At 36.0% G+C, this 12,901-nt stretch overlaps 1 protein-coding gene across 2 annotated transcripts in view; it reads right to left on the bottom strand.

The window, feature by feature from the left end:
- The window catches only part of FER (FER tyrosine kinase), a 153,003-nt gene that overhangs the window by 76,409 nt on the left and 63,693 nt on the right, over positions 1–12,901 (bottom strand). For both annotated transcript variants that reach the window (XM_014877306.2, XM_088157412.1), the window contains exon 11: positions 1,878–1,970. In XM_014877306.2, coding sequence (XP_014732792.1) covers positions 1,878–1,970 — 93 coding nt within the window. The remainder of the gene's footprint in view (positions 1–1,877; positions 1,971–12,901) is intronic.

Genomic DNA, 12,901 nt, shown 5'->3' on the forward strand with positions numbered 1-12,901 from the left:
TTCGTGAAGCAAGTATTAGCTGTATACGGTCAGTTTTTCTAACACACACAAAATCATTAAATCAAAATACAAAGCATAACTGAAAATTGGCTAGTTTATATATTCTAATTCTGAAGTCATTTACATGTCATTTAAGCTACAGGTAATCAAGATTGCACTTGTTACTCAGATTTTACTTTCTGACTCAAAATGAACCAATGCCAATCTTACTTCTTCCAAATATATTCCAAGGTTTCACCAATCCTATCTACCATGTATCTACAGCCAGATTTACATCAGCTTCCATGGAATGAAAATCAGAGTGTGATAGTGTGCTACATAGGTTATTTAAAATGACACTTTAAGCCAATTGACATTTTGACATAGACTTTCCCTGATCTAATCTAAATGTTTTATTTTGATCTTTGTCTCAAGATTTTTTTTTCCTCTTCCAATTTTTCTCTGAAGCAGTTTTAGGTAGGTTTTTTCTGTGATTTCTGGAAGGTTTTTGGTTTATTTTGAAGTCATAAGTTTTATAATGCATAGAAATAGAGATGAATGCTGTATCTCACCTACATAAAGGATAGAGGCCACAGAAATACACATTTTTATCTATTTTTGCTATGAAATGCCACCTTTTTACAACATCTCGAACTTTTATAAAATGAAGATCAAAATAATATGGAGATTTTGTTTAACATATTTGTTTAAGGATATTTTAATATTTTGGCAAGGCTTTACCTGTTACTTTTCAAATGTCACACAACTTTCATGTTTTTTCACAGGAAAAGCCTTTCTACCCTAATTTTATCTCATGATCATATTTATCTTTCCATTCCTTCATCACTATGTACAGTTGTGCTCTATATACACATACGCATATTTACATATATGTAATTATTATCTCTTCTACCCATTCTGAATGGGTGCAAGAGATAATAATTCTCTTTATTTTTCTCTCTGAATTCTTTAATGGGTCTTTGCATACAATCCTGCAGTATAAAATAGAAGACCTATTGCTTCCGAAATTTTCTCAAGAATGCTACGTTAAGCTTGTATTTTAGATGACAAGATTACAATTAAAAGGTAATTCTAAACAATTTTTAAAACTCTGCCCAACTTTCTTGCAGTTTTTGGGTTTTTTTTTTTTTGCTTGGTTTTTGAGTTGTTTTGGTTTGATTTTATGTTGGGAGGGTTATGGTGATCACATGTTCAAGAAAAAGGCAGAAAAAGGTTTTCACGTAGAATCTGATGTATGCCTAAGTAGGTGCTCAAGGATTCTAAGAAATCTTGGAAGCTTGCATAGGAAACAAACAAAAGGAAATAAAAAAGTAAAAGAAACAAGGACGTTTGTCCAGCAATTACAGAATTTGAACAAAAGCTCACTATACCTCAGAGATACTCAACAACCATTTTTAGTGGGGTTTTAAGCAAGATTTATAACACTTAGTTATTTAGATAGTACCAGAAGCAGTAGCAATAGTAACAATATGTTTATACATTGGAACATTTTATAACAAATATGGGGAATACAATTATTGCAACAATTGGTAAAACATGTATGGCCATCTAACCTACTACATATTATTATCATAGACTGCATTTCAAGGAAATTAGCTTCATTGGGAAGAAAATTTTGAACAATATAGCATCACTCTGGGATGTGCAAAAAATATACAAACTGATTCTCCTAAAGTGTAGCAAGTTGTTCTTACATACCATTATACCATATTATCCTGTATGCTGATCAATCAGAACAGTGTTTATATAACATCCTTGTAATGTAAGTTTTGTCCATTCAGATGGAAATACACGATGTTTAAAGAAAAAAATAAATCTTATTTAAGCTATAAAAATAGCAGAATATATCACAACACTACAGTATTGGTACTACTTACTGATGATGAGCCCAACATAGATTTTGGAGACCTTATGATTCCAGCTATGGAATGACGTATAGTGTCAAATCTTGAAACTTTATCCTTCTTGTCCTAGGAGAAAGGCAAGAATCTTCAGTGAAAAAAAGCATAGGATAATTGATTTATTGGAGAATGTGCAATATAGAATCCTGAATTTCACTTAAATAAAAGACAGGGGCTGAATGCTACTGAAACAAGCCAGGAAGTATCAACATCAGCAGGATTAAGCTCAGATCACTTTAACCACTTACAAATTCTGTATTTCCTGAAATGTTTTGTGCAATTATTTTAAGTATAAAGCAAACTGAAATTCTTCTATACCCCAAAAATGAGAGACGTAACTCTCAGTTCTCTTGAAATACTTGTAATTTTAAAAGGACAATTACTTGAAAATATGAAATAAAAAACCTCACATAGTAAAAAACTACATATGCGCATTATCTTTACTTAATACATCTTAACGGTTTTTACTCTTTATTAGCAGGTTCTTCTCTAACAACAGACTACCTGCAAATATTAGCACCACTGGTGCAAGTAATAGGAGCCATGTCCATTCTGGCATTACTGCACACTGTAAGTGCAGCCTCTGTCTGGATTTAAAATTCTGCAAGAATAGGGCTCTAAGTGGAACACTGAAACAGCCTTTAAGTGTCTCTAGTTCAGCAGAAGTCAAGGTAAATTCCAAGGTCTTATAAGCTGACTTTCACAGTCCAAAGACTGTATTTTTTTCACCTCTTACTATCAGCTCTCAAATTAATAACAACCTTTAGAAAAAAGTACTTTTAACATGGACAAACTGAGTTTATTGCTTGTAAAGCACTTTCAGAAACAGCAAAGACACTTCAGCGAGTATTCACAAAGTAAATAAACTTGAAGCAGAAAAATCATACATTAACAATCTCACTCTAATTAGCTTTAGGTTAACTAAACTGTAAAAAACTGATAATGAAGACAGACTTAACTGTTGCCAGTGTTACAAAGAAAAACTGCTTCCAAGTTTCCAATGTACACCTTTGACAGAAGAAACCAAAAATCTCGTAATGTAATAAATGCAGCTTCAGTTTATTCCTGGACTTCTAAACAAGCGACAAAATGTATACATTCTGTACACCAGATTTAGCGGTCTTTGAAAATTATTTCCAAATAGAGTTTATTTTACAAGTTAAAGATTATCTTAGCAAAATAATGTTATTTATTTGGTAACAGAAGTCTGCAATTTGTATGCTATTGAACAAAAAAGTGCAAAGAAATACTCATTATATGTGCCTACTTACCCATCAATAACATTTTTATACCTTTTATCAGACTCAAGTATTGTCATATACCAAATAATTTAGTTTTAATAAAACAACTGTGTGCTGAAATGTGATTTTTATTCTTATGATGCTGCTGAATTAAACTGCCTACACAAAAAAAGCCAAAAACAAAGGAAAAAATCCCAACAAAAAATAAAACAAAACAACAACAAACAAACAAACACACACAGAAAAACCCAACAAAAAAAGAAACAAACCCAAACCAAAAAACCTCATTAACAACTAAGAGAATCTATATTTGCTTGTGTGTTGGTTGTGGAATGATCCACTCTGTACATCTTTTCAGAAGTGAGCCATGAGATTTAACACCAATTAAATGTATATTTCTAACATAACAGAAGAAAATAAGTTAACAAAAGATTCACAAATTCTACTTCATTTCCCACAACCAAAACTCAAAAGTTCTCTTTCTAGTGGACACTAATTGCCTGCGTATCTAATGACAACATCAAACTACAAGTAAGGTTCTACATTTACCAGTTTCTCCTTAACAAGAAAATATTATCTAGAGGGAGTTTTTTTGACTCAAAATACCAGACACAAGGACTGGAACAACTTTGATAAGCACCACTGAATGACATACAGAGGCAAACAGATGTATTAAATAGAGTGAGTATTGAAATGTGGATTTAAGGGATAAACTTTGGCATTCTTCAAAACCTAGCACATGTCCTGTTCCAACTGCAATACATTTATTTAGCATTTCCACAGCTCTTTTCCCTAACATATTGAAACTAGTCTATATCTTAGAGCAATGAAGATTTAGAATTTGTCTGCACGGCAGGCATAACCAAACATACGACAAAACATATCTGTAGCCAGTGCTGAGTTTATTCCATTCAAGTATTTTTAAGGCAATCTAGATAAAACTAAAGAGCTATAACAGTGATCTTCTACTAGCTTTTTTTGCCATCTTCTAAGGCAGCTGCAGCATGCCTTAGAAGGATGCATTTGATTGTGTAGGAAACCTGTTTTTCATTCAGAATAGTATATAAATCAATATAAAGGGATTTTTTAATGCACATCAAGTATATATTTTTTTCTAAACTAGTGTAAAACCGCAACTCAGAACAACCTACTTCTTTTTAAATGTATGTATTTATGTACATGTGTGTACATTCTTACTAGCTACATCAGGGTGTTATTGTAAGTCTGATTTACAAAATAAAAGCAAATACATATCACAGCTATCTTTCAGCCACATCAAATTTTGAACCTCTCAGTCAAGCCCCTCTCAATTCAACAAAGGATTTAGTAGGTGAAAGGATTACCTCAGAGTATTACATAATTTAACTAAAGGAACCTAGCAGAGAGCAGAGACACTATTTGCTCAGAAAGTTCATTACAATTCCACACAGTGCTCATTCCAACAGACATCATGTCACCAAACAGAATATGCCAAATATGTAGTCATGACAGAAATTTTGAAGTTGTAAGGTATATGACTGTCAGACTAACAAACCTGAGCTAGACACTGGAAAGGAATTAGGAATTCTGCTTCAGGGATACTATAGACAGCATTACGGAGTAATATACTTACTAGCATATACAACACAGCTACTAAAAGCATATTAACTGATTCAGTTTCATTTCAGCTCAAATTAATTATTTTCAGAGATATCAAGAAAATGGTAGCATGATTTCTCACTATTTTATACATCACCAATTTTACTAGAAAGAAAACACCTGGTCATAACATTTGGTCATAATATCTTATACAGTAACTGAATTACTACAGAAAAAAATTGTACTCTACCATAAAGAAGCTGGGTACGTATGCAAACACAAGTTATCATTAGAAAACATTTTAACCTATTTCTTTAAGTGTGTTTAAAAATATCTGCGTCATGGGAACACATAATAAAAACAATTATGAAAAATGCATTATGTATTTCCCTTCTTAGGACTAGCCATTTTTCTAAAGACTCCCTAGAATAAACTGAAATAAACTAGATATAACCGAGGAGGGGGATATCATCAGGTTTAACAATGATAAGGTGTGGGATGAGATGCCATCCCACTCACACCACGGAGATGCCCAGAGCTTAGGGGAGGCAGGCAGGTCAGCAGGACAACACCTGAAAGAACACCAGGAAATTTCAGCCACTCCAGACAGCTTCACTGGGAGCACACTGAAACGCCTCTATGCTGATGCAGACAGCTGGGGAGTAAACAGGAGGAACTGGAGATGTGCTCACACTTGCAGGGCTATAACTTTAGTGGTATCACTGAAGCATGGTGGGACAGATCCTACAGAGTGTTGGAAGAGAAGGATACAGGCTGTTCAATTTTCTTTCCTTCTTAAGAGGGGAAAGAATTGCTTCAGCTTTTTTCCAGAGATGTCACAATAGAAGAAAACCATTCTGACACTCTTAACTTCACCTACCATTCTTTCTCTTCTCACAAGTGACGGAAAGGAGAAAAGAAGCATAAAAACCAAAAAAAAGAAGCATAGGATTCAGGTCAGTTGAAAACCATGAGTGAAACACTTGCTATTTTACTTGAGGATTTCTTCAATTGCATCTTTATATATGACCAGAATCTGGGCTTCTGTGTTTCCTATGTTCTCTTTGGGGGATCTTGTGCAGTGCGAGGTCCTGTGTGTTCTAGTGGCTTTTTCACTACAATCTATGGTCATGCCCTACAACTGATTTGTGACAAGCACACATTTGACAAGCACACAGTTCTGTCACCGAGCAAAATCACTGCAAATCTTAAGAGTGCGTGAGAAATAAAACAATATACCCAGCAGAGTGACACAATCAAAAAGACAAGCCAGATGAGTCATAGTTGCAACAGTATTTTCAATGAACATAGGCAAGACAAAACAACAGGAAAAAAAGATTTTGCTTAAATTGAACTGCGTGATGTAGAGGCCCAGAAGAGTTATATATAAATATATAAATATATATACGTATAAATCCAGGATTTTAGATTATATGATAAAAGAAAAATAGTCTACACTCTTTTTAGAAAAGCAAAGAAATAAGCGGCTAGAGAGAGATCTAAGATAAAGATAAAATACAATTAATGCTCTGGAGAGACAGGCAAATAGTAATATTACCAATCAAAGGTGGACGATTATCAGCAAGAGACAAAGGACAATGCAGCATATATTGCATATTCCTAAAACACTAGTCAGCTCTGTATGTACAGTGATATAAAGAAGCCCATACACTAATATTATTCCATTCAAAGAAAGAAACGCCTCATGAGTCAGATGTGAACTGTCCACATGGATACAGAAGTTGAATGTGGGCTTGCAAATTAAATCACAGAACTTTCACAGGAAATTTAGAGGAAATGTGATGATGACTCTCCAACTGAAAGGGAAAACGCTCGCAGAAGAAAAGGAGATTTCAATTAGAGGAACATTATCAGTGATACCTAAAGGGTGAGTGATATCACTCTTTCTGTGATTTGTCTTAAGGAACTGTGTGGGAATTACAAACACAGAGAGCTCCCAGGGCCTTGTGCATACAGGCTCAGAGATAGAGATGGATACAATGTGTGACCTAAGACCTTGGAGAAAGCTTAGAGAATTAGAACACTGAAAGTGAAACAGACATAAAACAAGAATATAAGTTTGTAGTCTAAGTAGAAATATGTTTTAAGCAAACAGAAATACACATTATGTAAGCAAAGCAATATGTTAAGTAAGATAATAAAAGATTTTCAAGTTTATCAGTAGAACCTGTTATAAAATTAGTTAGAAGCTTATGAAGCTTAGAAGCAATGTAGGTTTGTGAAGTGCCATATGATTGGCTAAAAAATGACACAAGGCAGCAAAGCCACGAAAAGTAAAGCAATTAATGATTGCGTAAAAAGATGCTAACAAGTTTTGCAGAAGTATGTGACTGGCTAAAAAACTAACATAAGGCACTGTAAAAAAGAATTAGCCTCTGATATTATGGCACTAAATGTAACACCTTTAATGTCTCACCCTTCTATGAGACTGACGCCATGAGGCAATAAAGCCTCTTTTAAAAAGCCTCTCAGCACCCCCTCTCTCGTGATTTTGATCTGCTAGAACTGGTCCTCAGAGATTTTGATGAAAACTATTTCAGTACAGTACAAGGCCTCTAAGATAAATCCAGACAGGAAAATTCCAGCAGCTACTGCAAACGATATGTTCAATGAAATACAGATGAAGCTGGCACACAGATAGCATCTATTAGAGCAATTAATATAGTTTTTGTAAAGTGAATGCTAGCTTCCTTTCTTGTTTGAAGACAGACTTTCCCTGATGAAAATGGTGCTGAACAATATTCATCTAAGGCTTCAAATTTAGACGATGGGCAGAACAAGGAATTATTTTGGTTTTTTGAAGATTTTACAAGTATGGTGTGGGAATGAAGTTGTGTGATTTACAAGCAGGAAGTTTTCAAAATAGAGAAAATACCTTTCTGAAAATGATCATCTGCATTAGTCACTTCAGTAGTGGAGATTGGAAGTTAATGAGGAGCGGCCCCAAAAGCATGCCATAAACCTGTACTGAAACATTAATTATGGCCTGCCAATTGATGAGTGGATATAATAACCACAAAAATCTTCATGTGTCTGTTTTATGGATATCAGCACTTACTGAAAGAGATGTAAGTGCTGACACATTAAAATCTGAGAATACAGCAGAACACGGCCAATATCCCTGAAGTCTATGACTTGATTTCAGAAATAAGACTAATGTTTTTCCTCAAAAGACCATTCTCTTTTTTTTTTGGTCCCATTTGTGATAGATGTAGGTATCTCAGAAAGGCTATATGTAGAAAACCAGATAAAGAATCATGCCATCTTTACAAAAAAAGACAGAGTATTTTAAATTACTAACATGGCACTCACACTTAAAACCAGTTGCTGGCTGAATATAAACTGATAACTTGACCTGAGTAGATCATCTCTTTGGAGCTCCTTTCCAGGAATTATAATATGCATTTTCTTAGTTTACTATTATAGATATCTAGACGTGTGCAGAGCCAAGTAGATATAATAGAGTTATTAACAATTTAAATATTCAAAGTTAATTAAAAATATCTCAAGTACACAGTAAAACCAATTAAACAACATAGCTATTCAAAAATCATTTTATGATAAGGCAGCATTTTCTTTTTTAAACACAAGTAACACCTTCCAAAGCAGCAGAAATTATGCATAATTGATGTACACATATTGTAAAACACGGCACTGGATACAAATTAATGTTCCCTATCCTGAATTGGAGGGGGTAGCCTGAAAAATAAGACTTACTAGGTGTGAAATTTGAGTTATATTTTCTCAGACCAAAGGCATATCCCTGACTATGCCAGTGGAGTAATAACCTCTAAGAAAAAGAGAGTGACAATTCTTCAGAGCACATCTTTGTCCTCTGAGGATCTGTAGTATAAGATCAGCCCTACTAGTTAAGATGTGATGTTTCTACACGTAACAGTCATGGAAGGATTTTCCTTCCGTATCTTTCAGCTGTTTTCTGAATCTATATAACCTGTTACAACGCCCTACTGTAACAACCAGTTGCACAACTTAATGATACGTTTTTGAAGAACATGTTTGTGTGCTTGTTTTGAATCATTTGCCTACTCTGTTTTTTTGATGAGCCCTACTTCTTGCTTCTGCAAAGACAGAGAGCAGTCATTATTCCTTATTCACTTCCCTCACGTATCCCCACACCTCACATACGGAACACATCCACATTACATTCCCCTTCACTGCACTTCTCAAGTCAGTAAAGCCCAATCTACTTATTCACTAATTCTACAGAAGCTCCTCCACAGATCTGAGCATTATTATTTTGTCTTTCTGAATTCTCCTACATCAGTTTTATAATTAAGGGAGCTGAAAATATAATTGGTTACATTAAGCCAAATTCTTCTGTGGTACTTAGCCAAAGGACAATTTGCATTAAGAGAAATGCCAGTTAGATACTGGAAAAAAGCAAAAATCTCACAATGAGGACAGTGATCAAATACTGAAACAGGTTTCCTGGAGAGGCTTCCATCACTGGAGAGGCTGGAACCTCAAAATGCATAAGGCATTTTGCAGCCTGATATAACATTAAAGATGGCCCTGCTCTGAGCAAGAAGCAGGACCAGATGGACCACCTGAGATCTTTTCCAATTTAAATTATTCTGCAGTTCTATAGCATCTGGGAAGCAGGTGCACAACACTTTATACTACAGGCTGGTCTCCAGGAATGCAGTAACACAATACGATGTTAATATTAAAAGTTTTTTAAAGGCTGTTAGAAATAACATGTACAATTAGTAACAAGTTCAGGAATTTACTCAAGTTACTATCAAAAACATTTGTTTTCTTTCAAAATCAAGTTTTTCTTCTTTTATAATTACTTTTAAGCATTTCGTTCCTTATATATCACATCTTGAAGTTACAACAGAGGCTAGAAAGTAATTTTTTTTTCCAGAAAAACAGCAGTAAGAAGTATTAAGCAAGAGATTGGTGAAATATTTGGATACAAAAAAAACCTGAAAAATCTTTGGCAGGTTTTACTTAGGAAAGGTTCAGACATCAGGAAACACTCTGCGTAAATAGATTAATTTTAAAAAATAATTATCTACAATATGATTTAGCCTTTTGTTGGGGGCTAGTTTTTGTTTTACTCATTGCCTGTGGAATTTTTCCCATTGACTTGCTAAAGAAGCACCGATGGCTGAGTACTTGAGATAGGGGAGGGGGAGCCCCTCTGGTTTTTGGGAGTTTCTCTTGGAGGGAAGGACAGAGACACTGTGAGATCAGGAGCAGGTGAAAGGAGAGCAGGGGGGGCAGTTGCTGCTCTCGCTCGCTCTTGGCTCTGGAGCAGGAGGGTCACTGCACCCACCGCCACAGCCCAGCCGGGAGCTGCCTCTTCTGCTGCTGCAGGACCCCGCAGCCCTGCCCTGCCAGGCCGCCCCGCCATTCCAGCTTGCTGCTTCCAGGGATCCTGCTGGAGCAGCGGGGCCGGCCCCGCCGCAGGGCTGCTGAAGCAAAGCCTCTCTTTTCCATCCCTTCCCGTCTGGGCCCGGCCGCCATTACCGCCTGCTCCCCGAGCCCGCGCCACAGCGCCCCCTGCCGGCGCGCGGGGATCAGCGCACCTGCCCCGCCCACCGGGAGCCAGCGGCGCCCCCTGCCGGCGGTGACGGGAACTGCAGCAAGGGGAAAGTGCCCGCGGCCGAGAGGGCTGAGCTGGGCTCCTGTTCTGGTTGGTGTCAGTGACACCGCTGGTGCTGTCTGGGTGCCTTGCTGTACCCACCAGCAAAGAGCTGCTGTTCCTATCCCCGTGTCTTTGCCTGAGAGACCCTGAATTTCAAAATCATCCTAATTCAGATAGAGGGTGTACACATTCTACATTTCCAGGGAGGGCCTTGCTTTCCTTAGCAGACACCTATCTTTCCAAACAAGACACCTTTGCTTTCTTTTCTGAATTCCTTTCTATCATAATAGAATGTATGTTTAAGTTGTCTGCCCTGTTTTCTGTTTTAATTAAGACCTTCAGAAGGCTAATTTTTCAAGCTACGTATGAAATGTCAGGGAAATGTCACCTTCATCTCTTAAATAATTAGCAAATCTTCCAAACACACGAACATGTATCAAATGTCTTGACAAAAGTCGAGCACCTCTTAATCGGGGTTAGCAATAATGTTTCCAGAAACACCGTACATTTTAACTCGTATATACACGTAATAGTTTTTTATTTTTAAAAACATGATACTTTGATTTCACCGAATTATCATCAAGAATGTCAACAGTTCTCTAGAGAAAAAGATGACTAAAGGCACCTCAACATCTAAGCTGAGACACAGAGATCTTGCATAAAAACTGTTTTTGTAGAAGAAAAAAGTAGCCAGAGCTACAAGAGCTTTTGCAGTGCAGATAGGCCCCTGAAATTAAGTATTCCTTCTCTGCTTAATGACTGCATCTCTAAACCACTAAATCCCAAGACACTTCCATTCATTGATTATATAATGATGCCAAGTAAATGATACCTGATTTCAATAAAGGCAATTCAACAAACCAATTAAGACTTCTAAGATCCTGCAGACAAATTTAGAACAAAAAAATACTTTTTAAAAATTAAGTTTAAATGCTACTACCATATTTAACTGTGGAAACAACAGGGAAAATTAAAACCTCCATCGTTTAAAAAGCTCAGGCTTGTCTGTATATTTTCAGATATGATTTCAAGAGCATTGTTATTAATCAACAATGCAATTATTAACTGAATGAACAAAAAAATTAATTTTCAAACAATTATTTTACTTGTTTCGAGTAATGAAAAACTATCAAGTTTCAGTCTGTACAGCATTTGCTATATATGAAAGGGAAGTACCTTTTCACAGCATGGTCCTTTTCTTCCTCGTTTGCCATTGCCACATCACAGTAACAGAGCTCCAAGCATACCCACAAGCTCTCTCTCGCTACATTTTTGTGTAAGCTCATGAAGTTGCAACGGGAGAACATAAAACAGACTGCACTGAGTGCACATAGTTGTACTGCAGTACCTAATGTTCACAAAAGCAAGCAAGCCAACATCTTATATCCACTGGCAGCTCATAATTCAAAAAATCAATGGCATGAAAAAAACCAATGGTATGATGAACTGGCTGCTGGTGAACGTCAGCATTTGTCAGGACAACATGCTCAACATTCAGGCTGTGCTGCTGCTGCTTCAAGAAAACCAAGAATCACAAGTCAAAAAGCAGTGAATAAATGCATATCCACAAACCATTTCAACGTAAATATTCTTAAGAGCATTTTTGAATCAAAAATCTAATTTTATTCTTTAATACTGCATATATCCAGTTGAAATAGTTTCAGGTTTTTATGACCCAAATTCTCAGAAAAATAGAGAAATGCAATAATGCTTGATGTTTTAATCCAGATCAACACTACAGCTGCCATCTGAAGTGGTAAAATCTTCAACCTGAAATACGTTTTCAAACTGGTTATATACATCTACGCACACAAAGACTAGTCTTGCCATCCCTCTTTCAAGTTAAAAAAGAAAAACAAAACAAAACAAAACCTGAGCTAGAATGAAGATTCTTGCTAAGGTAATGGAAGAAATGGATTTTTTCCACATTGACACGTCTTATGCAGCATTACTCCTATTTGAAAAACTGCATCTCTAACTAGATTGTAATAAAACAGCAACTGAAAACATCAGTATTCCTCCATTAGAGAAGGGAATTAGTGTAGAAAATAAATTTTATGTCCTGAAGTTTTCATACACTCATTTATTCATACAAACAAGTATAAAGGTAGAGTGGTTTTGGCACTTGTTAAAAAATTGCACTATTCGGTAATGGCACTTCCTCAATGGCATGGTGAAGTTTTACATGTAGAGTAGTTAGCTTCAGTTTTAAAAAAATTAACATCAAACCTTTCACTGGTAAATATTACTCAAGGACTAACAGAACTTCATTACAACTATTGGCCTAATAAAAAGAACTAGAGTCATCACTATACGGGCAGATAACAAAAAGCCACAGGTGAAGAACCTCCAGGCTTCATTTTACAAGAGGCAAACAAAATTTCCCGATGAAAGTGCCCGAGGAACTAAGCTATGCATACAGTACACAAGGCAATGAACGTGGCAGATTAAGGAAATACAAACACACTGTCCAGGACACTTTTACATGAGGATCCAGAGCGGTAAACACAAAGTCTTGCAAAAAAATATCCAAAATACCTCAACTC

Source organism: Sturnus vulgaris, chromosome Z (assembly GCF_052056855.1).
Source record: "Sturnus vulgaris isolate bStuVul1 chromosome Z, bStuVul1.hap1, whole genome shotgun sequence".
NCBI lineage: Eukaryota > Metazoa > Chordata > Aves > Passeriformes > Sturnidae > Sturnus > Sturnus vulgaris.